The 26,592-nt window shown below is 42.8% G+C and overlaps 1 protein-coding gene and 1 pseudogene across 4 annotated transcripts in view; one reads left to right on the forward strand and one right to left on the reverse strand.

Annotated features, from left to right (window-relative positions):
* LOC105466119 (solute carrier family 25 member 16) overlaps positions 1 to 26,592 on the reverse strand; it is a 121,148-nt gene that overhangs the window by 70,499 nt on the left and 24,057 nt on the right. For 2 of the 4 annotated variants that reach the window (XM_071069632.1, XM_071069633.1), the window contains exons 5-9: positions 18,397 to 18,518; positions 18,085 to 18,151; positions 13,351 to 13,513; positions 11,386 to 11,454; positions 2,078 to 7,596 (exon numbers count right to left, since the gene is read on the reverse strand). In XM_071069632.1, the coding sequence (XP_070925733.1) occupies positions 7,440 to 7,596; positions 11,386 to 11,454; positions 13,351 to 13,513; positions 18,085 to 18,151; positions 18,397 to 18,518 (578 nt within the window). In that variant the 3' untranslated portion in view covers positions 2,078 to 7,439. Of the gene's footprint in view, positions 1 to 2,077; positions 7,625 to 11,385; positions 11,455 to 13,350; positions 13,514 to 18,084; positions 18,152 to 18,396; positions 18,519 to 26,592 lie in introns of those variants that run through there. The other 2 variants (XM_071069634.1, XM_071069631.1) reach the window with 2 other exon arrangements.
* LOC112423901 (large ribosomal subunit protein uL24 pseudogene) lies at positions 25,060 to 25,499 on the forward strand (annotated as a pseudogene).

A 26,592-nucleotide genomic window follows, 5' to 3' on the forward strand; every position in this document is an offset into this window, starting at 1 on the left:
AGCCTAATCTTGGCTCACTGCAACTTTCCCCTCCCAGGCTCAAGCCATCCTCCCACCTCAGCCTCCCAGGTAGTTGGGACCACAGGTGCGTGCGAACACACCTAGCTAATTTTTGTATTTTTTGTAGAGATGGCGTTTAGCTATATTGGCCAGGCTGGACTCCAACTCCTGAGCTCAAGCTGCCTACCCACCTTGGCCTCCCAAAATTCTGGGATTACAGGCATAAGCCACCACACACGCCTGGCCCTTAATATCTTTTAAACATCTGTAGAATCCACAATGATGTCCTCTTTCTCATTCTTGAGATTTGGGGTTTATTTTCTCTATTGTCTTTTTTATTTTCATTTCTGGTTTTGTTTGTTTGTTTTTGAGACAGAGTTTCGTTCTTATTGCCCAGGCTGCAGTGAAATGGTGCAATATCGGCTCGCCGCAAACTTCACCTCTTGGGTTCAAGGAATTCTCCTGCCTCAGCCTCCTGAGTAGCTGGAATAACAGGCATGCACTACCGCACCTGGCTAATTTTTGTATTTTCAGTAGAGATGGGTTTCTCCATGTTGGTCAGGCTGGTCTTGAACTCCCAACCTCGGGTGATCCACCTGCCTCGGCCTCCCAAAGTGCTGGGATTACAGGTGTGAGCCACCACACCCGGCCTTTTATTTCTGTTTTAACTGCAAACCATCACTGACAAAGCAGTGATCTTTGTAAAAACATAATCAGACAATGATACTCACCAGCTGAAAATCTTCAATAGTTTCCCATTGTATTCTTTTTTTTTCTTTCTTTTTTTTTTTTTTTTTTTGATACGGAGTCTCACTCTGTTACTCAGTCTGGAGTACAGTGGCGTGATCTCAGCTCACTGCAACCTCCGCCTCCTGGGTTCAAGCAATTGTCCTCCCTCGGCCTCCCAAGTAGCTGGGATTATAGACATGCACCACCATGCCCAGCTATTTTTTGTATTTTAAGTAGAGATGGGGTTTCACCATATTGGCCAGTCTGGTATCAAACTCCTGACTTTAGGTGATTCACCCGCTTTAGCCTCCCAAAATGCTGGGATTACAGGCGTGAGCCACTGCACCCGGCCTTCCCATTGCATTTAGAATAAAAGACAAAATCATTACCATCTCCTGCAGATGGCTACATGATCTGGCCTTTGTCTATTTCTTTTCTTTTTTTTTTTTTTTTTTTTTTTGAGATGGAGTCTCACTCTGTCACCAGGCTGGAGTGCAGTGGCGCGATCTCAGCTCACTGCAATCTCCGCCTCCTGGGTTCACGCGACTCTCCTGCCTCAGCCTCCCGAATAGCTGGGACTACAAGTGCACACCACCATGCTCAGCTAATTTTTGTATTTTTAGTAGAGACGGGGTTTCACCATGTTAGCCTGGATGGTCGTGATCTTTTTTCTTTTTTTTTTTTTTTTGAGATAAGAGTCTCACTCCGTCACCCAGGCTAAAGTACAATGGCATGGTCTCAGCTCACTGCCACCTCCACCTCCCAGGTTCAAGCGATTTTACTGCCTCAGCCTCCCAAGTAGCTGGGACTACAGGCCCATGCCACCACACCCGGCTAATTTTTGTATTTTTAGTAGAGACGGAGTTTCACTATGTTGGCCAGGCTGGTCTTGAACTCCTGACCTTCTGATCCGCCCACCTTGGCCTCCCAAAGTGCTGGGAATACAGGTGAGCCACCGTGCCTGGCCTGGTCTTGATCTCTTGACCTCGAGATTCGCCTACCTCGGCCTCCCAAAGTGCTGGGATTATAGGTGTGAGCCACCATGCCCCGCCGCCTTTGTCTATTACTTTAACCCCATCTATTGCTACTCCTTCATGCACAATACTTCAGTCACACTGGTCTTTTGGTCATTCCATTGTCAAACCAAAGTTTTTCCTGTTTTGGGGTTTTTGTACCTGGCTTTCTCTTCACCTGGGCCAGTCTTTCCCCAGAACTCTTTGCATGGCTGTTTACTTTTTATCCTCCATGCGTCTGTTGAATGTATATATAGCACATCAAAGAAACCTTTCCTTGACCATTCTCAAGTAGCTTATTTACTGTTTTCATAAGCACTTTCCACAAGCTGTAATTATTTTATTGCTTGGTATGTTTATTGACATGTTCAAATTTAATAACACATTACAGTTTCATTTGAACAGTGTATTACTGTATTAAAGTATAGCATCATACCTAAAAGAATAGGCTCTAGATTCAGACCGGCTGAATTTGAATCCTAGATCCACCACTTACGTGAACCTGGCCAAGTAGTTTAATCTCCCTAGGAATCTCCCTAGGCCTCGATTATTCCCATCTGCCAAAAAGAAATATTAAATGATACTTATATCATAGTATTGTAATAGAGATTGAGTTAAGGCATCAAAAGTGGTTAAAACAAAGAATGCCACATAATTCTTCAGGAAATGTACATAACTGTTATTATTTATCACCGGTTTCTAGTGCCCAATACGGTGTCTGGGATTCAAGGAATAGATGCGAGGAACTGTGTAAAGTGTATGCTTGCTATACAAGTGTGTCAGGTATTATTGATCCAACTCTGCAAGGCAATCCATTAATTGTACGTAGTTTGGGAATAATCCTTGGGAAAAAAATAAATAACTGTATATAGGATTTAAAAAAAAAATTTATATAAAAAAATGAGACAAAGTCTTGCAATGTTGCCCAGGCTGGGCTCAAATGCCTAGGCTCAAGTGATCCTCCCTGCTCAGCCTTCCAAAGGGCTAGAATTACAGACATGAGTCACTTCACCCAGCCATAAAAACTATTCATAGGTTTTCTTATATATATATATATTTTTTTAATGATATATATACACATATATTTTTATTTTATGTATTTTATTTATTTATTTATTTATTTATTTATTTTTGAGACAGAGTCTCACTCTGTCGCCCAGGCTGGAGTGCAGTGGCGCGATCTTGGCTCACTGCAACCTCTGCCTCCTGGGTTCAAGCAATTCTCCTACCTCAGCCTCCCAAGTAGCTGGGACTACAGGTGCCTGCCACCACACCCGGCTAATTTTTGTATTTTTAGAAGAGATGGGGTTTTACCATGTTAGCCAGGATGGTCTTGATCTCCTGACCACGTGACCCGCCCACCTCGGCCTCCCAAAGTGCTGGGATTACAGGCGTGAGCCACCACGCCCGGCCAGGTTTTATTATATATTTGCCACTCAAGCTGGCAAATCAGCAATAAGACATTTCTGCGAAACAAACCAAATGACTTTATTTCTAAATTGTTTATTTCTTGAACTATTTGTGCTTCATTTCTCCCTGCTAGAACATAAAGTCTTCAAAAACAGGGACTAACCCTTCTTTCTACCCACCAGTAAACATCACTGAGTACCACTCTGACACCATACCCAGTGCTCCCTGCCCTTGAAAGAACCAGATGTTGGGAGGTGAGGACATTGATAAACAGGCAGTTATAAAGTATGGCACGTACTCTATTAGAGAAATACCTGGTGTTATATGCTGATTTGGGAATCCAAATCAGATTGCAAGTACAGCTAACAAGCCTACCAAGGGAAGTCCTCCATAATGCTGACACAAGGTCTGGCACACAATTGGTGCTGAATAAATGGATGGTCAGTACCATGGTGAAGAATGGAATGAGAACAGGCTCATGCCTGTAATCCCAGCATTTTGGGAAGCCAAGGTGGGCAGATCACTTGAGGTCAGGTATTCAAGACCAGCCTGGACAACAGGGCAAAACCCAGCTCTACTAAATATACAAAAATTAGCTGGGCGTGGTGGTGGGTGCTTGTAATCCCAGCTACTTGGGAGGTTGAAGCAGGAGAATCGCTAGAACCCAGGAGGTGGAGGTTGCAGTGAGCTGAGATCACACCACTGCACTCAAGCCTGGGCAACAGAGTGAGGCTCTGTCTCAAAAAAAAAAGAAAAGAAAAGAAAGAAAAATACAAAACTTAGCTGGGCATGGTAGCACATGGCTGCAATCCCAGTTACTTGGAAAGATGACTCAGGAGAATCGCTTGAACCCAGAAGTGGAGATTGCAGTGAGCTGAGGTCGCACCACTGCACTCCAGTTTGAGCAACAGAGTTAAGACTCTGTCGTTAAAAAAAAAAAAAAAAAGAGAGAATGTAATGAGATATTATTAAACATATCCAGTAACTTCTCCACCTTCTACAGGTAATCATTGAAGACTAGGAGGTATACCTCACTTATCAATCCGGAAACCAGATCACTGTCCCATTCTACAGACCAGAGAGCTATACCCACTGAGAGGTGGAAGACAGGAACAATAAAGATCAAAAAAGAAATAAAATGTCAATCTTCAAGTGGAAGATAACCTGGCAAGATGCACTTTGGGTAATCTATCTGAAATAAATCAGATATAAACACAGTCATTATTTTAAATATTCTTCCATTCTGACTTATGTTTAGCATTTGTGCTTCAATATGTAAACAATTAAAAGAAAGAAATTGCCAAAACATGGATAAAATTTATTTTTAATATCCTCTGTATTTTATAACATATAGAATGCAAATTTTTATTTAAAAGAATATTTGCAATGCCCTTTTACTGATAACGTAACTGAGGTATCTCTTTTTTTTTTTTGAGATGGAGTCTTGCTCTGTCGCCCAGGCTGGAATGCAGTGGCGCGATCTCGGCTCACTGCAACCTCCACCTCCCAGGTTCAAGCGATTCTCCTGTCTCAGCCTCCTGAGTAGCTGGGACTTACAGGTGCGTGCCACCACACCCGGCTAATTTTTTGTATTTTTAGTAGAGATGTGTTTTCACCGTGTTAGCCAGGATGGTCTCGATCTCCTGACCTCGTGATCTACCCACCTCGGCCTCCCAAAGTGCTGAGATTACAGGTGTGAGCCACTGTGCCCAGCCTGATACTTATTTTATATACTTAAATCTTAAGATTTAATAACAATAATTAGCTACAGTGTGGTCTACAAATGAAAATATACAAATGGTTTTAAGAACACATGTATTTCTTTTCTTTTTCTTTTTTTTTTTTTTATACAGTCTCACTCTGCCGCCCAGGTTGGAGTGCAATGGCGCAGTCTTGGCTCACTGCAACCTGTGCCTCCTGGGTTCAAGCAGTTCTCCCTGCCTCAGCCTCCCAAGTAGCTGGGATTACAGGCACCTGCCACCATGCCTGGCTAATTTTTGTATTTTTAGTAGAGATGGGGTTTCTCCACGTTGGCCAGTTTCGTCTCCAACTCCTGACCTCAGGTGATCCACTCACCTTAGCCTCCCAAAATGCTGGAATTACAGGAGTGCACCACCACATCTGGCCAAGAACACATGTATTTCTACCTACTGGTACACTTATAAATCATACAAAGATACATACTTATTTTTAAAATAAAGAGTTTCAAAATGAAACCAGCTCATCAAATTTTTACCCAGGTATCACAAGAAACCTTTTATGTAAAGAAATAAAAATTGAAGCAAAAATAACACTTTCAACTTAGTTTTCCTTCTTTTGTTTGAAAGAAACGGGGTCTCACTATGTTGCCCAGGCTGGTCTCGAACTCCTGAGGTCAAGATATCCTCCTGCCTCAGCCTCCCAAAGTGCTAGGGTTACAGGCAAGAGCCACCATGCCCGGCCTCAACTTAGTTTTCTAATGTCTTTTATTTATTTATTTATTTTTTTGAGACTGAGTCTCACTCTGTCACCCAGGATGGAGTGCAGTGGTATAATCTCAGCTCACTGCAACCTCCGCTTCCCGGGCTCAAGCAATTCTCATGTCTCAGCCTCGTGAGTAGCTGGGACTACAGGCACGAGCCACCACACTGGCTAATTTTTGTATTTTTAGTAGAGGTGGAGTTTCACCATGTTGATCTTAAACTCCTGATTTCAGGTGATCCACCCAACTCGGCCTCCCAAAGTGCTGGGAATAAAGGCGTGAGCCACCGCGCCTAGACTTCTAATGTCTTTAAAGTCATATCAAAGGGCCGGGCACCATGGCTCATGCCAGTAATCCCAGCACTTTGGGAGACCAAAGTGGGCAGATCATGATGTCAGGAGATCGAGGTCATCCTGGCTAACACAGTGAAATCCCGTCCTACTAAAAACACAAAAATTAGCCTGGCGTGGTGGTGGGCACCTGTAGTCCCAGCTACTTGGGAGACTGAGGCAGGAGAATCACTTGAACCCGGGAAGCAGAGGTTGCAGTGAGCCAAGATCACACCACTGCACTCCAGCCTGGGCAATAAAGCAAGACTCTGTCTCAAAAAAAAAAAAAAGTCACATCAATTCTACAAATTACTGTTTCTGAAGACAGAACTTTAAATATTCCCTTCCCATTTCTGACATGCTTATTTATAATAAATCATAAAAGCACTCTAAAGAGAAAAAATGGAATTCTTACATTTTAAAACATTTTCTTAATATAAAGGATAACAATTCAAATCATATTTTACATTTCTACGTCTTCATATTGCACTAAAATTATTTTACATGGAAGAACTAGTTGATGCATCATAATACCTTAGAAACATTTTTTGATATTCACATCTACATTAATAAATATTTCACAGTCTACTTAAATAAATATTCTAGTATAGAGTGAATTATCTAACAAAAACAAATCTACAGTGCTACTTTGTTTTTGAGAGCAAAGATATTCAGTATTTTTATTTCTGCCTCTGGGAAACACACTGACATTTTCAAACACACGTAAGTCACTCATAGTACCTAGTAATAACAATTGAGCAAGACTTAGTCGTTCATTCATTTATTAAACGGGGTCTCACGATGTTGCACAGGCTGGCATGGAATTCCAGGGCTCAAGTGATCCTCTCACCTCAGCTTCCAGAGTAGCTGGGACCACATGCCCATCCTACCATGCCCAGCTTCTTCATTTATTTTTGTGTCTCTACATGGCTACTTTTTAAATACAACATTAATTTTATTTAAAAAATGAAGGAAAGAAGTGTTTTTCCTATTATCCAGTGGAGCATAATTGTGAGAAGAGAGATAACAAAAATAAAATGTCAATGCTGGCTGTTTTATAGAACTTAAAAATTCAGTTCTCATTGTTCTACTGCAATATAACCAACCCTGCTTATTTTAATAATAATAAACACTGTCAGTCTTTTAAAAACCATGATAACAATTAAAAACTTTGAACAGCAGGACAAAGCTAATGGCAACCTCTTGAACCCCGTTTTAAAGCTAGTTCTACTTCCAAATAAAACTTTAAAGCGGTTTAGCCAGCATCAGCTTAGGAATATTTTTTTCAATGTTCTAAGGTATAATGTTTGGCATCAAAAAGTATGGTAAGCACTTCTGATTTGTGACTAAAGAAAAAATAATCAAGTACTAAAATACCAGTGGCTCCTGTGACAGTGTAAATATCCCCATTCAAGTAATGTTCCCCCAACAATTAAAGTAACGTTTCATTTCTCCCTCTGAGAATGTATTAAGGAAAACCAACCATAATTTTTTTTTTTAGTTGAGGTGAAAAACCTGCTTCATAAGTTCATATGTTGTAAAAGCAACTGCTTGAGAGGGAATACAGCGAATGTAATTAAGAGATAAACCACGATAGAGTCCTTTTCGAATTCCATGGTGTCCATAGACATACTTCATAGTATCCCGCATGGTACTGAAAGACAATGATTAAATGATGACACCTCTATGCCCATTCATGAAGAAACAATTTCAGGATCCATAATATCAATTTTTTTTTTTTTTGAAATGGACTCTTGCTCTGTCACCCAGGTGGGAATGTGGATTGCAGTGGTACGATCTCAGCTCACTGCAGTCTCTGCCTCCCAGGTTCAAGTGATTCTCCTGCCTCAGCCTCCTGAGTAGCTGGGATTACAGGCGCATGCCACCATGCCCAGCTAATTTTTGTAATTTTTAGTAGAGATGGGGTTTCTCCATGTTGCCCAGGGCAATCTCGAACTCCTGACCTCAGGTGATCCACCCACCTCGGCCTCCCAAAGTGCTGGGATTACAGATGTGAGCCATCGCGCCCAGGCCATAATATCAATTTTTAAAGAAGCTTAAATGCCATCTTGAATAGCTTTAGGAAGACAAATGTTATAACAAGCGAAACTTTTTTCATAATAAAAAGGCAAATCATTCCAAACAAGTACAAGCATTATGCATCAAATTTCAGGACTCATTAGCACAACATATTTTGTTTGTACTATGTCTATGACATTTATTGGACAACACTATTTCATACTTATATTTGAAATATTAATGCAATCCTTTTAAAGGATGTATGTCCAGTTGCCCTTTAAGCCTTTATTATAGCTGAAGTTGCACAGTACCAACAGCAGGTGGTTATAGAACTAAAGCTTGAAGGACTATCTTTCAGATTTCAGCCAAGAAGACTTTCCTGTTTCAGAGTTGTTCCTTTCCTTTCAAACCAATAATTTGGGCTTGGCCTTCCCCTTTCAACAGGCAATCTGGACTGAAATCTTTTCAAAAATCTTTTTTTTTAAGACTAAGTCTGGCTCTGTCGCCCAGGCTGGAGTGCAGTGGCCGGATCTCAGCTCACTGCAAGCTCCGCCTCCCGGGTTTACGCCATTCTCCTGCCTCAGCCTCCCGAGTAGCTGGGACCACAGGCGCCCGCCACCTCGCCCGGCTAGTTTTTTGTATTTTTTAGTAGAGATGGGGTTTCACCGGGTTAACCGGGATGGTCTCGATCTCCTGACCTCGTGATCCGCCCGTCTCGGCCTCCCAAAGTGCTGGGATTACAGGCTTGAGCCACCGCGCCCGGCCAGTTTTTTTTTTTTTTTTTTAAAAAGACAGGTTCTCACTCTGTTGCCCAGGCTGGAGTGCAGTGGCAATCGTTGCTCACGACAGCCTCCAACTCTTGGGCACAAGCAATCCTCCCACCTCAGCCTCTTGAGTAGCTGGGACTATAGGCACATACCACCACCATGCCTCGTTAATGTTTTTTTTAGTTAAAAAAAAATTTTTTTAGAGACAAGGTCTTACAATGTTTCCCAAGCTGATCTCAAACTCCTGGCCTCAAGTGAACCTCCCACCTCAGCCTCTCAAGTAGCTGAATACTACAAGCACAGGGCAATGCTCATGGCCAAAAAAATCTTTTGGATAAATAAGGCTATCCAAATTCATGAACAAATGTTCTGCTCTTCCCCTGAGAGACAACATATCACCAATCAAATGGAATGATTTTAAATCACTATAAAGAAAACTCTGGAGCTGTGCTATACAATCACAGCAGCCACTAGCCACATATGGCTATTAAGCACTTGAAATGTGGCAGTCCAAATCAAGATGTGCTGTGAGTGTAAAATACATCCTGGATTTCAAATACTTCATATAAAAAAAAAAGAAACAAAACAACGAAATGTTGAGGTGATAACATTTTAGGTTTAACAAAAAATATTTTTCACAATTTTTTTTTTTCTTCTTTTTCTTTTCTTTTTTTTTTTTTTTTTTTTTTTTTTTTTTTTTTTTTTTGAGACGCAGTCTCGCTGCCAGGCTGGAGTGCAATGGCACGATCTCGGCTCACTGCAACCTCTGCTCCTGGGCTCAAGTGATTCTTGTGCCTCAGCCTCCCGAGTAGCTGCGACTATAGGCACGCCCCACCACACCCAGCTAATTTTTTTGTATTTTTAGTAGAGACAGGGTTTCACCATGTTGACCAGGATGGTCTTGATCTCCTGACCTTGTGATCCTCCCTCCTCGGCCTCCCAAAGTGCTGGGATTACAGGTGTGAGCCACAGCGCCCGGCCCTTTCTCTTTTTTAGACAAGAATCTCGCTCTGTCACCCCGGCTGGAGTGAAGCGGCATGATCTTGGCTAACTGCAACTTCCGCCTCCCGGGTTGAAGCAATTCCCTGCCTCAGCCTCCTGAGTAGCCGGCATGACAGATGCCTGCCACCATGCCCAGCTAATTGTTTTTGTATTTTTAGTAGAGATGGGTTTCACCATCTTGGCCATGTTGGTCTTGAACTCCTGACCTCATGATCCACCCACCTCTGCCTCCCAAAGTGCTGGGATTACAGGTGTGAGCCACTGCTCCAGGCCTCTTTTGTTTTTTTTTTGAGGCAGAGTCTCACTCTGTCACCTAGGCTGGAGTACAGTGGCACCATCTCGGCTCACTGCAACCTCCGCCTCCTGGGTTCAAGCAATTATCGTGCCTCAGCCTCCCGAGCAATATTTCTTTTTATACTTTTTAAAAATTTGGCTACCAAAAATGTTAAACATGTAGCTCACATTATATTACTATTTTTAAAAACTGGCTGGGCATGGAGGCTCACGCCTGTAATCCCAGCACTTTGGGAGGCCAAGGCAGGCAGATCACCTGAGGTCAGGAGTACCAGACCAGCCTGGACAACATGGTGAAACCCTGTCTCTCCTAAAAATAAAAAAATTAGCCAGGCATGGTGGCAGGTACCTATAATCCCAGCTACTAGGGAGGCTGAGGCAGGAGAATCGCTTTAACCCAGGAGGCAGAGGTTGCAGTGAGCTGACATCATGCCATTGCACTCCAGCCTGGGGGACAAAAGTGAGACTTTGTCTCAAAAAAAAAAAAAAAACAGCTCTAAAATATTATTATTTTTTTTAAGAGACAAGGTCTCACTGTGTTGTCTGGGCTGGTCTTGGACTCCTGAGTTCAAGTGATCCTTTCACCCTGGCCTCCCAAATTGCTCAGATTACAGGCATGAGCTACTACGACTAGCCTAAATTTAATCTTTTGTTTTTTTGTTTGTTTGTTTGTTTTGTTGGAGTCTCCGTCTGTCACCTAATTGGCTCACTGCAACCTCCACCTCCCTAGTAGATGGGATTACAGGCACCCGACACCACGTCTGGCTAATTTTTGTATTTTTAGTACAGACGGGATTTCATCATGTTGGCCAGGCTGGTCTCAAACTCCAGACCTCAGGTGATATGCCCTCCTCGGCTTCCCAAAGTGCTAGGATTACAGGCATGAGCTATCGTGCCTGGCCCTAAATTAAATTTTTAACAGGAGGATTAGAACCTGATTATAGACCAGGCACGTAGGCAGATCACTTGAGGTCAGGAGTTCAACACCAGTCTGGCCAACATGGTGAAACCTTGTTTCTACTAAAAATACAAAAATTAGCCAGTCATGGTGGTGGGTGCCTGTAATCCCAGCTGCTTGGAAGACTGAGGCAGGAGAATCACTTGAACCCGGGAGGCAGAGGTTACAGTTAGCCAAGACCATGCCACTACACTCCAGCCCAGATGACAGAGTAAGACTGCATCTCAAAAAAAAAAAAAAAAGAAACTGATTGCCTGATTGTAATCTTATAAAGTTTCCAAAATAAACTTTGGGAGATAAAATGGAAGATACAGACTATTGGTCAAACTAGAGTCATACCTCCTTACTGAGTTTAATGTTACATTTCCTAAAGAAAAAGAACAATGACATATGATGAACTTACAGGCACTTTTCAAATTCTGGCAGAACAGTTCCTAATTGCATTCGCCGACGTGTCACATCAAATGGGTAGCTAAAAGAAGAAAAAAGGCATAAAGAATAAAAATTTTTGGTTTTCTACTCAACAACTATTGAATACAAAGCCCTATAAACTCAAAGAAATAATGTGTTACTGCTCTTATTGTTCTGTCTAACCTACGAGTCAGGATATAGGCATATGAATAAAATCAATTAACAATATAGAGATCTTTGCTTATGTGATCCCTCTGATTAGAGGATTCTTCTCTCCCATCACCGTAATATCAAGTTCTGTTTATTCCTAAAGGCCAAATGAAATGCCAGTTCCTGAAGAAACAAACTGGTTGCTTTTCACTGTTGAACACTAATATATAGTTTCTCAACATTGGCACTACTGACATTTTGGGTTGGATCTTCCTTTGTTGTAGGGAACTGTCCTGTGCACTAGAGATATTTAAGCACTTCCCTGACCTCTGCCTACTAGATGCCGGTAGCACTCTCCCAGCTGTGACAACCAAAAATGTCTCCAGACATTAACAAATGTCCACTGGCGGTAAAACCACCACCAGTTGAGAATTGCTCTACTGTTATGCAGCAAGTCCCCTTGAATACAGTAGACCAATACAAAATTTTCCATAAGGGCTAAAACTAATAATACAGATAACTGCCTGAAATTAAATACACAATATACAAATGCAATCTCTCTTTTTTTTTTTTTTTTTTTTTTTTTTGAGACGGAGTCTGGCTCTGTCGCCCAGGCTGGAGTGTAGTGGCCGGATCTCAGCTCACTGCAAGCTCCGCCTCCCGGGTTTACGCCATTCTCCTGCCTCAGCCTCCCGAGTAGCTGGGACTACAGGCGCCCGCCACCGCGCCCTGCTAGTTTTTTGTATTTTTTTTTTTTTTTAGTAGAGACGGGGTTTCACCGTGTTAGCCAGGATGGTCTCGATCTCCTGACCTCGTGATCCGCCCGTCTCGGCCTCCCAAAGTGCTGGGATTACAGGCTTGAGCCACCGCACCCGGCCTTTTTTTTTTTTTTTGAGACGGAGTCTCACTCTGTCGCCCAGGCTGGAGTGCAGTAATGCAATCTTGGCTCACTGCAACCTCCACCTCCCAGGTTCAAGCAATTCTCTGCCTTGACCTCCCAAGTAGCTGGGATTACAGGGGGCCGCCACCACACCCGGCTAATTTTTTTTTTTTTTTTTTTTTTTTTTGAGACGGAGTCTTGCTCTGTCACCCAGGCTGGAGTGCAGTGGCCGGATCTCAGCTCACTGCAAGCTCCTCCTCTCGGGTTCACACCATTCTCCTGCCTCAGCCTCCCCAGTAGCTGGGACTACAGGCACCCGCCACTTCACCCGGCTAGTTTTTTGTATTTTTTAGTAGAGACGGGGTTTCACCGTGTTAGCCAGGATGGTCTCGATCTCCTGACCTCATGATCCGCCCGTCTCGGCCTCCCAAAGTGCTGGGATTACAGGCTTGAGCCACTGCGCCCGGCCCACCCGGCTAATTTTTGTGTTTTCAGTAAAGACGGGTTTTCACCATGTTGGCCAGATGGTCTCTTGACCTCGTGATCCAACCAACCAGCCTCGGCCTTCCAAACTGCTGGGATTACAGGCGTGAGCCACTGCACCCGCCCTCTGTCTTTTTTTCTTAGGGGCAAGGTCTCGCTATATCTCCCAGACTGGCCTCAAACTCCTGGGCTCAAGCAATCCTCCTGCCACAGTCTCCCAAGTAGTTGAGACAACAGGCAGCACTACTCCATCCGAACATGTAATTATTTATAATATGCTTAAAGTGCACATACATCTGGAAAAATGTATTAAATTGATACTTATATTTTGCAAGGGATCCTCTTTTTGAATAATCTATTAGAAAAAATAAATGATTAACCAATGTTGAAAATCAGGATTGGGTAACCATAATTTGATTAAATTAAGTTGGTGAAGAAACTTACGATATTGTCTGCGCTATTGCTCCAGCAACACCACCACAAAGTAAGTTTACGTGAGTTTTCAACACTAAGACATTAGGATTGTCTGACGAAGGTCTGCCAAGAAGGGTAGGAGCATGGGAAAGACCAACACTCTTTAAGGTACCAAAAGTAAAAAATGAAACACCTGAAAAAAAATAATAAATTCACCATGATGCTTAACGTAACATGAGCTGTGAAAAAGACACCATTCTTAAATAATAAACACATTTCCTAATTTCTGGTGTTTGGCTTAATTTAAAATAGAAAGATTTGTGTACATAAATAGCCGAAAGATGACGAAATTACCACCAATAAAAAATTATAGCTTTGGTTTTCATGCACCACTGCAGTTTACTGCACTGACGGAGGCTATAGTGGATATAATGCCACTTTATATGTGAAAAAAATAACGTTTTCCAAGGTTTCACATGAGAAACATTAAATTCATGACTATTAATTACAAGGAAATGTGACAACTTACATTTAAAATAACAATGATGGCCAGGCACGGTGGCTCACGCCTGTAATCCCAACACTTTGGGAGGCTGAGGTGGGCGGATTACCTGAGGTCAGGAGTTCCAGACCAGCCTGACCAACATGGAGAAACCACGTCTCTACTAAAAATACACAATTAGTCGGGTGTGGTGGTGCATGCCTGTAATCCCAGCTACTTAGGAGGCTGAGGCAGGAGAATCATTTGAACCCAGGAGGCGGAGTTTGCAGTGAGCCGAGATCACACCGTTGCACTCCAGCCTGGGCAACAAGAGCGAAACTCCATCTCAAACACAAAACAAAACAAAACAAAAAAACAGTGATGGTGATAATGTAAGATACAGGCAAAAATTAAGAAGTGAAAAAGCATTTTTATTTTAATTAAGTGTCTAAGTTTGTCTTCAAGGAAGAATTGTGACCATGACAGAAGCGTTTATGTTAATTCACAAAACACGCAGAATCTAATAAAAATAGTATGCAGATAGTGCTTGTTAAACATTACATGATTTTACTAGAATCATTATTTATTAATAAAATTAGGAATGAAATTCAGGGAGGGGAAAAAAGTAAATAGATATGAAATTCAAGCATTCCTCCCAACTAAGCCTTACTCGAGATATTGTGATGTTTATTGAATTGGCCAGGCTCAGTGGCTCATGCCTGTAATCCCAGCACTTTGGGAGGCTGAGGCGGGCGGATCACAAGGTCAGGAGTTTGAGACCAGCCTGGCCAACATGGTGAAACCCCATCTCTACAAAAAATACAAATATTAGCCGGGTGTGTTGGTGTGCGCCTGTAGTCCCAGCTACTCAGGAGGCTGAGACAAGAGAATTGCTTGAACCCAGGAGGCAGAGGATGCAGTGAGCCGAGATTACAACACTGTACTCCAGCCTGTGCAACAGCGAGACTCTGTCTCAAAAAAAAAAAAAAGATTCATAAGGGATTTCTCTTACCAAATATAAAGACTCATTGTGAAACTGCCCTAGCCCAGGCAGCTCATCCTTCTAATCCTAACACTAATGGAGGCTAAGGTGGGAGGACTGCTCAAGCTCCAGAGTTTGAGACCAGCCTGGGTAATATAGTGAGAACTCATCACTGCAAAAAATTTTTAAAAGGAGGTAGATGCAGTGTGTTACATGTCTGTAGTCCCAGTTACTCAGGCCACTGATGTGGGAGGATAACCTGAGCCAAGGGAGGTCAAGGCTGTAGTGAGCCATGATTGCACCACTGCACTCAGCTATGATTGCACCACTGCACTCCAGCCTGGGCAACACAGCAAGACTCTATGTCAAAGAAAAAAAGAAAAAAAAAACAACAACTCTGCATTATGTTATTTTTTTAAGATGACTGGGAAAAGAAGATACTTTTTTTTTTTTTTTTGGAAACATAGTTTTATTCTTGTCACCCAGGCTGGAGTGCAATGGTACGATCTCGGCTCACTGCAACCTCCGCCTTCTGGGTTCAAGCAATTTTCCTGCATCAGCCTCCCAAGTAGCTGGGATTACAGGCATGTGCAACCACGCCCGGCTAATTTTATATTTTTAGTAGAGATGGGATTTTTCCATGTTGGTCAGGCTGGTCTCAAACTCCTGACCTCAGGTGATCTGCCTGCCTTGGCCTCACAAAGTGCTGGGATTACAGGCATGAGTCACCGCACCCGGCCCTTGTTGCTTTTTTGTTTGTTTGATTTTTAGAGACAAGGTCTCACTCTGTCACCCAGGAGAGTGTCCATTCTTTTGGACGAAGCTCCTACACTAGGCCCTAACAGACCAGACTAAAAATCAAAACAGAGTCACCCATGCTTAAGTTCCATACTACCAAACTAAAACTAGTTGTTACCTGACCTCCTGAGAAATTAGGAGAAAGAAGTGACAGCTACTTTCTCTAACAGGCCAGTTTCAATCTTGAATAAGCTTGATAGTAAACTTCTCTCTGCTTGATTGATTGATTGACTGACTGATTTATAAATGGAGTCTCACTCTTTTGCCCAGGCTAGAGTGCAGTGGCGGGATCTTGGCTCACCACAACCTCCGCCTCCTGGGTTCAAATGATTCTCCTGCCTCAACCTCCCGAGTAGCTGGGATTACAGGCACACGCCACCAAGCCAGCTAATTTTTGTATTTTTAGTAGAGACAGGGTTTCACCATGTTGGCCAGGCCAGTCTCGAACTCGTGACTTCAGGTGATCCACCCGCCTTGGCCTCCAAAAGTGCTGGGATTACAGGCTTGAGCCACCACACTCGGCTCCTTTTGCTTTAATACTTACACAAAAAAGGTAGCCTAATATAACCTGAAGTTAACTAGTGATTTTTCTATTTTATTCTTCCTGTCCCCAACTTACAAGGATAGTAACTTTGAACTGAGCAACCTGCTTGTTCATTGTTTCTGCTTTCTTCAACCCTTTCTCTATATAAAATCAACTCCTTCGGGTCTAGTCTTTCCAACTCTTACTCTATTTTTATGAAATGAAGTATTGCCCAATTCTAGAATTGCAAATAAAGCCAACTGAGATGTTTAAACTAAACTGGCTGCAACTTTGTCTTGTAACACAACTGTATGTAAATCCACAATTACCTCAAAATAAAAAGTTTAGTTTAAAAAAAAAACAGGACTGCCGGGCACAGTGGCTCACACCTATAATCCCAGCACTTTGGGAGGCCAAGGCAGGTAGATCACCTGAGGTCAGGAGTTCGAGACCAGCCTGACCATGGGCAAGAGAATCGCTTGAACCCAGCAGGCAGAGGTTGCGGTGAGCTGAGATCACGCCATTGCACTCCAGCTTGGGCAACAAGAGCAAAACTCCGCCTCAAAAAAAAAAAAAAACGGCCGGGCGCGGTGGCTCAAGCCTGTAATCCCAGCACTTTGGGAGGCCGAGACGGGTGGATCACGAGGTCAGGAGATCGAGACCATCCTGGCTAACACGGTGAAACCCCGTCTCTACTAAAAAATACAAAAAACTAGCCGGGCGAGATGGCGGGCGCCTGTAGTCCCAGCTACTCGGGAGGATGAGGCAGGAGAATGGCGTAAACCCCGGAGGCGGAGCTTGCAGTGAGCTGAGATCCGGCCACTGCACTCCAGCCTGGGTGACAGAGCGAGACTCCGTCTCAAAAAAAAAAAAAAAAAAAAAAAAAACACAGGACTGTAAACAAGGTAATAGGCCGGGCGCGGTGGCTCAAGCCTGTAATCCCAGCACTTTGGGAGGCCGAGACGGGCGGATCACGAGGTCAGGAGATCGAGACCATCCTGGCTAACACAATGAAACCCCGTCTCTACTAAAAATACAAAAAAATTAGCCGGGCGTGGTGGCGGCGCCTGTAGTCCCAGCTACTCGGGAGGCTGAGGCAGGAGAATGGCGGGAACCCGGGAGGCGGAGCTTGCAGTGAGCCGAGATCGCGCCACTGCACTCCAGCCTGGGCGACAGAGGGAGACTCGGCCTCAAAAAAAAAAAAAAAAAAAAAAAAAAAAAAAAAAAAAAAAAAAAAAAAAAAACAAGGTAATAATGGAGACTAGAGAACTACAGGTATCCTTATTTTTCTTCTTTCTACTTTTCTATATTGTCAAAATTTCCCATAAGTCTTCATTATTTATAATGAGACAAAAACCACTTTTCAACTCCTTTTTTTTTTTTTTTTTTTTTTTTTTTTGAGACGGAGTCTCGCTCTGTCGCCCAGGCTGGAGTGCAGTGGCGCGATCTCGGCTCACTGCAAGCTCCGCCTCCCGGGTTCACGCCATTCTCCTGCCTCAGCCTCCCGAGTAGCTGGGACTACAGGCGCCCACAACCGCGCCCGGCTAATTTTTTGTATTTTTAGTAGAGACGGGGTTTCACCGTGGTCTCGATCTCCTGACCTTGTGATCCGCCCGCCTCGGCCTCCCAAAGTGCTGGGATTACAGGCGTGAGCCACCGCGCCCGGCTCAACTCCTATTTTTAATTAACATGTTCATAAAAACTAAATGTTTAACATCATCTAACGTAAGTGTGTGTTAATAAGACTACAGCTGGCTCAGATATTAAGAAAAAGATGTAAAATAATTTTCTACTTATCATATACAAATAGTCATCTTTATATCCAAGACATTACTATTATGTGACCATGCATAAATCATTTCCTATTAAAAGTACTTAACAGACAGCATCTTTTTATATTACCATTTCAGAAAAAAAAAGAAAAAAAAGGTAACAAATTTTAAACATGCAAATTAGGATTCTGGCAAATTTGAAACATACCTGCATATGGAGCCATTCCTAAAATAGTAGGCATCAGACCTCTGTAAAATCCAAAGAAACCACCTTCCTTTTGAGTGAAGGAAAATTGCAAGTGAGATTACATTGTGCTCATTATCATAAACATCAAAGAACAAAATCACACTTTATAACAGAAAAATTATTCTGGGATCCACCCTGAAACACAAAGATGTGCTTTCATAATTATTGTTATTAACATCAATAAGTAAAAGAATAATTATTTATATGACATTCAAAATATTTTCCTAAGTATAAAAGGGCATGTTATAGATGAGGAAGGTAAATATGAAATACCTGTGCATAAATTGTTTTGAATGCATGAATAATTCCTGTATAGGTGTGTTCCCCTTTCACCTGGAATGCTAGGCGGACCCTAACCATGTCAAGAGGGTAAGTACAGATAACTGCTGTCATACCTGAAAAGAAAGTAGAAACTTAAAGGTAAAAAAAAAATTTGATGTATACATATATTCCTCTATCATTAGTATTATTCTAAATATTATGGCAATGGTGAAAACCCAATAAAATCAAAGGTGATATTACTGATAGAATTATACCATATCATTAGATGCAAAAACAACCTAGTAAGTGAAGGGTCAGTTTGCAAAAAATATTTTCAAGTTCTCACTGTGAAGTTATACTGTCAGCACCAAAATGGTACAGTGTACAGTATAAGGGAATCATGAGATTTTTTTTAAAACAATTATTCTACTATTTATGTATTCCCAGTTAAGACATCAGAAAGGAAACACAGTAGGTCCTCCTGATCCATGGTTTCCACATCCACGGATTCAAGCAACCATTGATGGAAAATGTAGTGAGGTCTACAATGGTTGCATCTGTACTGAACATGTACAGATTTTTTGGTCACTGTTTCCTAAACCATATAGTATAACAAATATATACATAGCATTTACATTATATTAGGTATTATAAGTAATCTACACCCAGCCCAACTCCATTTCTTAATTCCTTTTCCCATGTTCCAAGTTTTCTGGTTACTGGCTGAAAGGGGTTTAATAGGCCAGGCGTGGTGGCTCACGCCTGTAATCCCAGCACTTTGGGAGGCCAAGGCGGGTTGATTGGTCAAGAGATCGAGACCATCCTGGCCAACACGGTGAAACCCAGTCTCTATTAATAATACAAAAATTAGCTGGGCGTGGCGGCACATGCCTGTAGTGAGGCAGGAGAATCACTTGAGCCCAGGAGGCAGAGGTTGCAGTATGCCAAGATGGCGCCACTACAGTCCAGCCTGGCAACAGAGTGAGAGTCCATGAAAGAAAAGAAAAGAAGAGAGAAGAGAGAAGAAAGGAAGGAAGGAAGGAAGGAAAGGAGAGAGAGAAAGAGAGAAAGAAAGAAAAGAAAGAAAAAAGAAAAGAAAAGAAAGAAAAAAGAAAAGAAAAGGAAAGAAAACAAAGGAAAAGGAGGTTTAATAGCAAATCACTGTGGGAGCTGGGCATGCTCACGCCTGTAGTCCCAGCACTTTGGGAGGCTGAGATGGACAGATCACCTGAGGTCAGGAGTTGAAGACCAGCCTGGCCAAGATGGTGAAACCCCATCTCTACTAAAAATACAAAAATTAGCCGGGTATGGTAGCGAGCACGTGTAATCCAGCAACTTGGGAGGCTGAGGCAAGAGAATCACTTGAACCCAGGAGGCGTAGGTTACAGTGAGCCGAGATCGTGCCATTGCACTCCAGCCTGGGTGACAAGAGTAAAGCTGCATCTAAAAAGGAAAGGAAAGGAAGGGAAGGGAAGGGAAGGAGAGGGGAGGGGAGAGGAGGGGCAGGGGAGGGGGCAGGGGAGGGGAGAGGGGGAGGGGGCAGGGGAGGGGGAGGGGAGGGGAGGGGAGGGGGAGGGGAGGGGAGGGGGAGGGGAGGGGAGGGGGAGGGGAGGGGGGAGGGGGAGGGGGAGGGGAGGGGGAGGGGGAGGGGAGGGGAGGGGAGGTCACTGTGGGAGTTAATGTAGTGGTTAAATAATGAATTGGTAGGAAACAAGAATATCCAGAAATTTGTAAAGGTAAAGGAAGTGGGTGGGTACCATGGCTCAATCCTTTTAATCCCAGCACTTTGGGAGGCTGAGGTAAATGGATCACTTGAGTCCAAAAGTTTGAGAACAGCCTGGGCAACATAGCAAAACTTTGTATTCATTTAAAAAATAGGCCGGGTGCAGTGGCTCACGCCTATAATCCCAGCACTTTGGGAGACTGAGGTAGGAGGATCACTTGAGGTCAGAAGTTCCAGACCAGCCTGGCCAATATGGTGAAACCCCGTCTCTACTAAAAATACAAAAATTAGCCAGGTGTGGTGGTGGGCACCTGTATTCTCAGCTACTCTTCTCGGGAGGCTGAGACAGGAGAATCCTTGAACCTGGAAGGTAGAGGTTGCAGTGAGCCAAGATCATACCACTGCACTCCAGCCTGGGTGACAGGGCCAGACTCTGTCTCAAAAAATAATAATAATAATAAACTATTAACTTTTTACTTATAATCAAAATTGACCAAAATGGTCAAAAGTTAAAAAAGTATGTACTCTAGGGACAGACACGGTGGCTCACGCCTGTAATCCCAGCACTTTGGGAAGCCGACACGGGTGGATCACAAGGTCAGGAGATCGAGCCTGGTTAACACAATGAAACCCTGTCTCTACCAAAAACTGGGGAGGCGAGGTAGGAAAATAGCATGAACCTGGGAGACTGAGCTTGCAGTGAGCCGAGATAACGCCACTGCACTCCAGCCTGGGTGACACAGCAAGACGCCGTCTCAAAAAAAAAAAAAAAATTAGCCAGGCGTGATGGTGGGTACCTGTAATCCCAGCTACTCAGAAGGTTGAGGCAGGGAATCCTTGAACCTGGGAGGCGGAGACTGCAGTGAGCCAAGATCATGCCACTGCACTCCAGCCTAGACAACAGAGTGAGACTATGTCTCAAAAAAAAAGAGAAGAGTATAAACTCTAGAGTGTACCTCCTTGCTTCAAATTAGACTCTACCACTAACTAGATATACGACCCTGATCAAGTTACTTAATCTGGGTTTCAATTCTGTTTTCTGTCAAATGGGTATTATAATAAGTGGGTACCTAAATCAGGGTTTTGTAAAGATTAGGTGAGCTAACATATGTAAATGCTTAAAATAATTCCTGGTACATAGTAAAGGTTACATATAAGTGTTAGCTATTATTCTCCAGTGTATTCTATTGAAACTATGTACTTTTTTATCCTTTCCTTTGAGAACCAATTTATTTGTCTCCTCTTCTTGCATCCCCTTGCCCCCAATCTGTTTCCTGCATATCAAAGCTTACAAATTTGAATTAAAAGGGAAGCACAATCAGAGAATTACTGAAGAAGAATATGTAACAACGTGGGAATTCAGCTTGCCTGGTGCTAGTATTCAGACTGACATCCATAACAATCATTCAGAGGGTGACTGAGGTTTTCAATTCATGAAGCTACAGTCTCCCATTGGGCCTCTTTTCTCCATTCACACACTCCTTACTATTCTATCTAACAGTTCTTTTAAGAAGGCCAAAAAAGCCCTCGATGAACAAATAAGGCAAATCAGAAACTACTTACCTTGAATAGTGATGGTAACAGCTTTCTTCTTCCCTCAGTTTACAACTACAATCCAATACAAATAGTAGAATATCTTTACCTACCAGGAAGCAATGAGACTCAATCAAGCTGAGACTTGCTTTCAATTTTTATGAATGTGCAAACTCTTCTCTTTCCCTCCCTTAAGTCAAGAAACTGAGGACATAAAGATGAATCTAAACAAAGTCAGACTTTTTTCTCTAAATTCTCATCATCTTACTGTCTCTATAGTCTAGAATCCCAGGAGTTATGGGAAACCTGAGAATATATTTTAACCAGCAATTACATTAGGGATCATATTTAGAAAGTATGGTAAATATGAATTATTTATTGCATTCCAGAAAGAAACACAAAACACTTTTTTTCTTCTTTTTGTTGAGATGGTGTCTCGCTCTGTCACCCAGGCTGGAATGCAGTGGTGTGATCACTGCACACTGCAGCCTCAAACTCCTGGGCTCAAATGTTCCTCCTACCTCAGCCTCCCAAGTTGCTGGGATCACAGGTGTGCATCACCCCACCCAGCTACAAAGGATTTCTTAAAAAAGGAACTAACATTACAAAGAGAGAGTAAAAGGAAAGAAGAAATCAATATTAGAAATTGCATAATACAGGACATTTACAGACCCTCATCAATTCATCCTTTTCTGCAACTTCTCAATGAATACGGTAGTAGATTTGTTTTCAAAGATGGCTTCTCACCACCCTCCATCTCCATCTGAGGCTGACATAGTGGGAGCAGCATCCAGAGTCCATGTACATATTCAAAGAGATTAAAGTATAACAAAAATACATAGATTCTAAATACATACTTTAGACAAAAGAAGGGCTCCAAGCATCATAGATACAAAAGCTAAGCCACAAAGCTAAGCAAATTGGTCTGGAGTAGGAGTCCAAGGAAGTCCAATTCTACAATAGTTTGTCCCTTGGAAACACGTTACTACTTTGAGGTTGACTAAATATCAGTTATGAACAACCAAAATACACCTGTCGATAGTTGTGTGCAATCTCTGATGAGTATGACAACTAAAATTATGTTCTTAGAGTAGGTTCTAGGTAGAAAAAATTCAGTTATGACACTCATGAGCCACAATAGAAACCATTATAACACAAAAGAATAACTGTACATCTTTTTCTTCTTACTTCTAACATTTTTTTTTTTTCCCCGAGATGGAGTCTTGTTCTGTTACCCAAGCTGGAATGCAGTGATGTGATCTCGGCTCATTGAAAACTCCACCTCCCAGGTTCAAGCAATTCTCCTGCCTCAGCCTCCCAAGTAGTTGGGATTATAGGCGTGCACCAAGACACCCGGCTAATTTTTGTATTTTTAGTAGAGATGGAGTTTCACCATGTTGGCCAGGCTGGTCTTGAACGCCTGCTCTCATGATCTACCCCACCTTGGCCTCCCAAAGTTATGGGATTACCCATCGTGCCCTGCCTTTATTTTTATTTTTGAGGAAATGGGGTCTCATTGTGTTGCCCAGGCTGGTCTTGAATTCCTGAGCTCAAGTAATCCTCCCTCCTTAGCCTCCCAAAGAACTGGGTTTATAGAGTATATGCCTTTTGTACAGGATTCTCACATAGAAATCACAGATCTCTAATACCTGTACAATGTAAGTCAAAAACCCAAAGGGCTTAAGAGTAGAGGTCTAAGCATCATGCCACTCCCCCACTCCCACAAATCAGGACTCAAATTCTATTAATTGGGACTTACCTACATTCCAATTTTCAAAAATTCAAGAATTGGACTACCAGCTCAGAAGAGCAATTTTTCCAAACATGTAGGAAGCTTGTTGCTTTTGAATTCTGGATCAGAGCTCAAGGGAGATAGAATTCCCCCTTTTTTTTTTTTTAACTTTTTCTTTTTTCTTTTTTTTTTTTTTTTTTGAGACAGTCTCATTTTGTCACTGTGCCCAACCTAGAATTCCCCTTTTTTTTTTTTTTTTTTGAGACCGAGTCTCGCTCTGCCACCCGGGCTGGAGTGCAGTGGCCGGATCTCAGCTCACTGCAAGCTCCGCCTCCCGGGTTCACACCATTCTCCTGCCTCAGCCTCCTGAGTAGCTGAGACTACAGGCGCCCGCCAACTCACCCGGCTAGTTTTTTGTATTTTTTAGTAGAGACGGGGTTTCACCGTGCTAGCCAGGATGGTCTCGATCTCCTGACCTCGTGATCCACCCGTCTCGGCCTCCCAAAGTGCTGAGATTACAGGCTTGAGCCACCGCGTCCGGCTAGAATTCCCTTTTAAATATAAAAGTATTTGGAAGGCCAGGTGCAGTGGCATGTGTCTGTAGTCCTAGCTACTTGGGAGGTTGAGATGGCAGGAATGCTTCAGGTCAGGAGTTCAAGACCAGTGTGAGCCACATAACCTCTTTTTTTTTCTGTCTCTACAAAAAAAGTTAAAATTAGCCAGGCACGATGGCATGTGCCTGCAGTCCCAGCTACCCAGGAGGCTGAGCGGGGAGGACTGCTTGAGCCCAGGAGTTAGAGGTTGCAGTGAACTAGCATCTCACCACTGCACTCCAGCCTGGGCAACAGAGCAAAATCCTGTCTCTGAAAAAAAGAAAACAAAATTTATTTGGGAAAGGTGCCTCCAAGCCTCTTTGAGATTCTCAAAGTCCGGTGAGCATGTGGTTCTAATAATCTTTGGAGTATACCGTACAGTCATCTGATTGCAGATGTCCAGCCTCTGCTGTGATCGGCTACTGCCTTTGCCATAGTCGTTGTTAAATATTTTGAATATCACCATTATTTACAACTAAAATATTCCCTACATTACAAATGAAACGAAAAGGAGAATAAAGAATTCAGGTTGCTGACTTAAAAGCATGCACTGGTATGGAAGGATTAATAACATTCCCTTGTGTTCATGGAGGACTTCAGATCTCTCAGACTGTTTTTACAGCAATTCTTTACACTGACCCTCAGAACAACTGAGATAGAGGAGAAAGATTGGGAAAAAGGAGGGTTGTGGGAAAGAGAGCGAGAGAAACCACAAGCTCCACTTTAACAAACATAGAGGCAAGTTACAGAGGTTTTGGGTGATCTGCCCATGGTCAAAGGGAAGGTGAGTAATGGAGGCCAGGCAGGATCCCAGCAAGTGTTCTGTCCACTCAACCACCAAGCTTTGGACTGGAACATCAAGTAGGAGCAGACCAAAGAGCGCAACAAGCGGAACTCAGCTCATCACTTCTAGGTTGTAACACTTTCCTTCTTTTTTCTCTACTCTTTATCTTGTCACGTTTAGTTCCATGGAAACTGGCAGAGCCAGATGGATTTCAGACAACTAAAACATATGTGGGGAAAGGAGACCTTCCTTAAAAATACAAACCCTTCTCTTCCCTTCTGCAGCCATCACCGAAGCAGGAGCAGCCAAAATGAAATTCAATCCCTCTGTGACTTCCAATCGAGGCAAGAACTGCAAAAGGCATTTCAATGCAACTTCCAACATTAGCAGGAAGATTATGTCTTCCCCTCTTTCCAAAGAGCTGAGACAGAAGTACAATGTGTGATCCACGCCTATCCGAAAGGTTTTGATGAAGGTCAGGTTGTATGAGGACACTATAAAAGTCAGCAAATTGGCAAAGTAGTCCAAGCTTACAGGAAGAAACATGTCATCTACAATGAATGGGTGCAACGGGAAAAGGCTAATGGCACAACTGTCCATGTAGACGTTCACCACAGCAAGATGGTTCTCACTAGGCTAAAACGGGACAAAGATGGCAAAAAGATTCTTGAACAGAAAGCCAAATCTCACCAAGTAGGAAAGGAAAAGGGCAAATACAAGGAAGAAACAATTGAGAAGATGCAGGAATAAAGTAATCTTATATACAAGCTTTGGTAAAAACTTGAAACAAAAAAAAGAAAATACAAACCTTGATCTCAATCTATAGGTTTCCTTTTGCTGGCCAACTGAGATTTAGTATGTATTGGATTGTAGTTGTAGGACGAGGGACAGGAAAAAAGTTTTTAAAAAGCTTTAAAATAAGCTATGTTAAAATGATCATAAAAAACACAACTTTTTACTTTAGCAAATATAAAATTTCCGAAGTTACATTTAGAAGCCTTATCAAAAGTAGAGGAGCAAAGATACCAGACATAAATTAATCATAAGATCCAGTTCAAGCATTTCAATCACAGGAGAAAACTATAAATTGTAATTTATACAAAGTCTAGCTCTGTTGCCAAGGCTGGAGTGCAGTGGCGAGATCTGGGCTCACTGAAACCTCTACCTCCCAGGTTCAAGCGATCCTCCTGCCTCAGCTTACCAAATAGCTGGGATTACAGGCGCCGACCACCATGCCTGGCTAATTTTATTTATTTTTACCACAGACAGGGTTTTACCATGTTGGCTAGGCTGGTCTCAAACTCCTGACCTCAGGTGATTCACCCGCCTTGGTCTCCCAAAGTGTTGGGATTACAAGCAAGAGCTACCATGCCTGGCCCTGAATTAAATTTTTAACAGGAGGATTATAACCTGATTATAGGCCAGGCACCATGGCTCACGCCTGTAATCCTAACACTTTGGGAGGCTGAGGCGGGTGGATCACCTGAGGGCAGAAGTTCGAAACCAGGCCAGGTGCGGAGACTCACACCTGTAATCCAGCACTTTGGGAGGCCGAGGCAGGCAGATCATCTGAGGTCAGGAGTTTGAGACCAGCCTGGCCAACATATTGAAACCCCGTCTCTACTAAAAATACAAAAATTAGCCAGGCATGTGGCACATGCCCGTAATCCCAACTACTCGGGAGGCTGAGGCAGAAGAATCTCATGAACCCAGGAAGCAGAGGTTGCAGTGAGCTGAGATTCCACCACTGCACTCCAGCCTGGGCAACAGAGGGAGACTCCGTCTCAAAAAAAAAACAAGAAAAACGAGAATTGCAAAGCGATATACAGGATGCGCGCGGTGG

The sequence above is a fragment of the Macaca nemestrina genome, chromosome 9 (genome assembly GCF_043159975.1).
Source record: "Macaca nemestrina isolate mMacNem1 chromosome 9, mMacNem.hap1, whole genome shotgun sequence".
NCBI lineage: Eukaryota > Metazoa > Chordata > Mammalia > Primates > Cercopithecidae > Macaca > Macaca nemestrina.